At 37.7% G+C, this 4,684-nt stretch overlaps 1 protein-coding gene across 2 annotated transcripts; it reads right to left on the bottom strand.

The window, feature by feature from the left end:
• Positions 1–2,925: 2,925 nt before the first annotated feature.
• LOC127529443 (uncharacterized) lies at positions 2,926–4,220 on the bottom strand. 2 transcript variants are annotated; one of them, XM_051933008.1, is made up of 2 exons: positions 4,097–4,220; positions 2,926–3,554 (listed from the first exon to the last, which is right to left on the bottom strand). In XM_051933008.1, exons 1-2 carry the CDS (start codon positions 4,214–4,216, stop codon positions 2,961–2,963), a joined length of 714 nt encoding a protein of 237 aa, XP_051788968.1. In that variant the 5' UTR covers positions 4,217–4,220; the 3' UTR covers positions 2,926–2,960. The 2 variants fall into 2 exon arrangements, with proteins under 2 accessions (XP_051788968.1, XP_051788969.1); XM_051933009.1 differs by lacking the exon at positions 2,926–3,554 and adding an exon at positions 3,571–4,008.
• Between the last annotated feature and the right edge of the window lie 464 nt (positions 4,221–4,684).

The raw sequence follows: 4,684 nt of genomic DNA on the forward strand, positions 1-4,684 counted from the left end.
TATATATATATATATATATATATATATATATATATTTATATGAAACCATAACAGAATGAATTAATAAACACAAGGAAAAGGACTGAGTGTAACTAAATGCAACTTAAAGCTGAAAGCGCAAGATATCTCTGCCTTGTCTTCCAGAAGATAGCAGAATATTTTTCCAATGTTAGAATGAGGTACAGTAAATGAGTAACAAACCTCTCTCCAGAAAGCCAGGGAAAAAATGATGGGAAAGCCCAAACACCCCTCTCATGAAGTGGTGATAAGATCAATGGGAGAATCCACAGATCACTCCTATTAACAAAGCAACATTCAGGTCAATGGAAGAGTTGATATAAGTCCAAAATTACTTGTGGCTTTAGTTGACTGGATAAGGAAATAATCTTCTGCATATTAAGAATCAGATGACGTGATGTAATAAGATGAGGTAATGGTAAAATATAAAAGAAGATGAACTGTTTAATTGATAGTTCCATGACAGATTTCAATCATACACAAAACAAAACTTCTAGTCAGTTTTGTGAAACTGCATGTGAAATAAAGCTGGGGTATTTTGCTATTTACCATTTGTTTATAGGTGCTATATATATATATATATGTACTTACACTGCAAAAAAAAATTCTTTCTTCGAACTTTGCTCGTACTGTTTTTTGCTGTTTTTATTTTCAGTGGTTTTCAATGATACCTTTTGCTTATTGCTCGTCAACATTTGAAAAATATCTATTGGAATTTAACTCATTGTCATCCTCCTATAGAAATGGCAGACACGTAAAAATGATAACAGTTCATATTACAAAAAAAACTTTAAATTTTTGCAGCGCTCGATTGTGGTAAAAAGAAAAAAAGACGTCAGTGAATTCAGAATTTCGCCATTGACACTGTCAACTTTTTTGAAAGACAGAGCAAAAAAAAAAGAAGAAAAATCTCGGGTTGCAAATGTATGTGAACTGCTGCATTTGAAGACGTCGAAAAAGCAGCAGAACGAGTGATGCTCGTTCAAGAAACATTCCTATTAATGTGGCACTCATTCAAGAAAATGTGAGGTTTCTAAACTCTCTTGGGACCTCCCACAACTGAACAACATGCTGAAGAGCATCCTGAAGTGCAATCACCGCGTCTGTGGAAGACTGTTTATATGTTGCTGGGGCAACAGCAGGCTCACAGCTCTGCTGCATCTCTGCCAAAGCAAACTCGATGGGTGATGCAAGGAACACTGCTGTGTCTATTTAGAGGAGAGTGGCAGATCCCGCTACAATAAATAACCCTGCTGTTCCTGTTTCAAGCTGAATAAAGCTAGTTTTGCTAAAGTACTGAGACTCAGCCACATGTTTTGGGGTGTAAGACAGGGACTTATAGCATGACCATGCTCTTTTAGTATTCGCTTCTGTGGCGCCTCACTATTAGCCTGCTGTTGCCCGGCATCGGCAACAGGCAAACAATCTTACACAGACGTGCCAATTACGCTTTGGGACGTACTTCAGCATGACGTTCCCATTTTTGGGGGGGTTGGGGGGGATCGGGGGGATCCCAAAAGAGTTCAGAAACCTCACAATATGAAGAAAAAGAAAAGGATGATTCGGCTTCTAATTGATAACTGTGCTTCCCACAACATGCTTCCCCATTTAGATAATGTTCGTGTTGAATTCCTCCTACACAATTGCACAGCAGTGCTCAGCCATTGGATTTGGGCATCATTCTCACCCTGAAAGTGTATTATCGCAAGGAAATGCTGAGAAAAATTCTTGTCAGCATAACTTGTAGACAGGAGAAGATTAAAATAACGTGAAAGAAGCTATTAAAATGATTGCAGACGCCAGGACACAAGTTAAATAAAGCACTATAGTAACAAATAAAGAAACTCATTACAACAAACTTTTAATTACAACAATATATTTCTTAGGTCCCTGGAAGTTCATTGTAACGGAATTTTACCTGTATTTGGTAAATACCCTTTATAAAGCAAAGCATGATGTAGTAGATACCGAGGTGTGTTAAAACAATAACTTTCATAGAGGATGTACAAGAAATGTTTTAGAGAAAATCTATTACAGAGCCATGGAAACCTGGCAGTACAGCCCAAACACAGCATGAGCACCCTGTTACCTCGCCCACCTTGCAAAACCATGCCTTTTATAAAGTAAATCATAATGTAGTAGATACCAAAGTGTCTTAAAACAACAAGCTTTATTGAATGATTCAAAAAGATACCAAAAAGTGTCTTAAAAACAAGTTTTATTGAAGCAAAATTCCAAACATAGCAAAATAAGAAGTGGTCTTCACTTTCAGGGTTACACACTGTGTGTTATACACATTAAATTGTTTAAAAGTATGAATAAAAGCAGGAGAAACAGCACTAAAATATTCACACAAGCTGTGTGAAATAGGCTAAATTATGCAAGCCTATTTTCTTTGTTTGGAACAGAGCCGACCACATAAAGCTGGTCTTCACAGGCTGAATCAGTTGTGCGTAAGCATCAATGGGTACCTCTCCCTGCTCAAATTCAGCTATAATATCATCCACATCATTGTTGATAGCTTTACGAAAACAAGGGAGATTATACATTTTTAGCAAAGCACGCACACAGGACACAAGTCTATCCTTTCTAGCCCTTTGAAGCATAAATAAGCTATGTTTATATGCAATAAACGGTTTAGCGAACCAAATATTACAAATGTGTCCATCTGGTATACATTTGTTCTCTTGACATTCAGCACATTTTTCCCCTAAATGTTCAACAGAGCTAAACACATAAGCCCAGACGGCAGAGCGACCAATTATTGTCATAATGAATCTTTTTCTAGCAGACATAATATAAGAAGAAATCCTTCTATAGGTTGTGTTATGTGTCATGATGGGCTGGGACCTAGTTTTCCTTGTTCTAGCAGCCGAGTCTTGGTTCCTCAAAACAAAATACAACAGTTAGCCAGCAGAAAATATAACACATACAGGTCTTGTTTAGCATGGAAAATACATCTTGTTTAGGTTTCTGTAAATCGATGTTGGATTTGAAAAATAACTGTAATGGTGATTAGAGACAAGTTCAAAAGCGGCTGTCCGAATCTTGGGCTTTGTTGCACGGTGCATCTTTTGTATAAGCTGAAAAGTGTTTACTTCAGCAACAAACTGCTTAAGACAGTTAAGAATATGAATTTTAGTTAGTTTAACAATTCTTAATCCACACAAGGGTTTAACCATATAAAACACCAAGTGTATTAATCTTTTAATACTAATCTGTTGACAGATGGTGGAAACACAAGGGTGCATTTCCTCAGGATCAGATTCTAGTAAAAGACAAGTGTGCCCATCCTGAGATTCGTCACCCAAACGGCATGCTAAACAAGACCCAGTTAATACATCTCTTACACAGGTACTGACCACGGAAGCTACAACAGACTTTACACAATGCTTCATTAAAATCAACCCGGCTCTGTGACTGCGATGGCTGACAAGTGATTGTGAAATTATACACAGGTCTTGAGACTTCAGCCTTGAAGTTGAACAATCATTTACAATGTGCTTAAATACCTCACTGGCCATCTTAAAGTCACTCTAATATGGGAAAAAAGAAAAGTTATATTCCCACACAAAAAATACATATTCCTAACGGGCTATCAGTACAACATAAAAGAATTCTGGATAATATTTCAGAAGCCAACTGGATAGCTTTATCAACAGAATTGTCATTACTGTTGGAACAGATATAAGCCACGTGTCTTAAAAGACACAAAAATGTATCACGTGTCATTACTGGTACAGTATTCCCTATTGATCTATAGATACATCTAGTCACATGTGAAATAGCCGTTATAGTTTTTATATCGGCCCTTCTGTCCAAAAAAAGGAAACACTCCACTAAGCCAGGCATTCTTTCAGCAAGACTTTCAATGTCACGAATTAATTCTTTAACATCTGGTTTTAAATCGTCTTTCTTTTTATCGATAAGAGCTTTCAAAGCAGCTGAAAGTAATTCTTTCGCATAATACTTGGGCTCTCCACATGCAGTCTGTCAAGTTAAAATAGAATAAATGAGAACCTCTTTTGTAGCACCATGCAAATAGACTTAACAGAATTTTCTTAAAGTCCAGACTCACCATGTCCAAGGTCGTGCCATCTACATTGGGTGTGTCAGTCTTTTTCTTGTCAAAGGTCGTGCTGCCTCCAGCAGGTGCTTCAGTCTTTTTCACAGACTGGCTAGTTTCTCTTTTTGGCATCTCCTTTAAAGAAAAAGTAAATAGGTGTGAAAGTCAAGAAAGTAATTCATCTGTGTAAACCAAGAAAAGCAATACATCTGTGAAATTCAAGAACATTTAAACAAAAAAAAAAAATTGATTTCTCTGGTTCAGGTTCACATTCTATAGACTGGTAATCTTCTAAATTGATAACACCAGTCTCTGTTTTAGCGGTAGGTTTTGTTGTTGCAGAATCCATGTCTTGCTTCTTTCTAGTAAAAGAAAACAGATAATGATGTGTCTCCGCGATGGACCAGCAAGAACACTCGACTGGTCAAGCGACACACGGACACAGGTAAGCCAGGGGCAGCAAGCTCCAATGCCGTGATGGACCAGCGAGAACGCTGGACTGGCCAAGTGACACACGGACGGTGGTTAGCGCAGCCGATTAAAACCTTGCAAAGTGTTGGACACGGCCAACCTACTTCAGCTTGGTGAAAAGAATTGTTA

The sequence above is a fragment of the Erpetoichthys calabaricus genome, chromosome 10 (genome assembly GCF_900747795.2).
Source record: "Erpetoichthys calabaricus chromosome 10, fErpCal1.3, whole genome shotgun sequence".
NCBI lineage: Eukaryota > Metazoa > Chordata > Cladistia > Polypteriformes > Polypteridae > Erpetoichthys > Erpetoichthys calabaricus.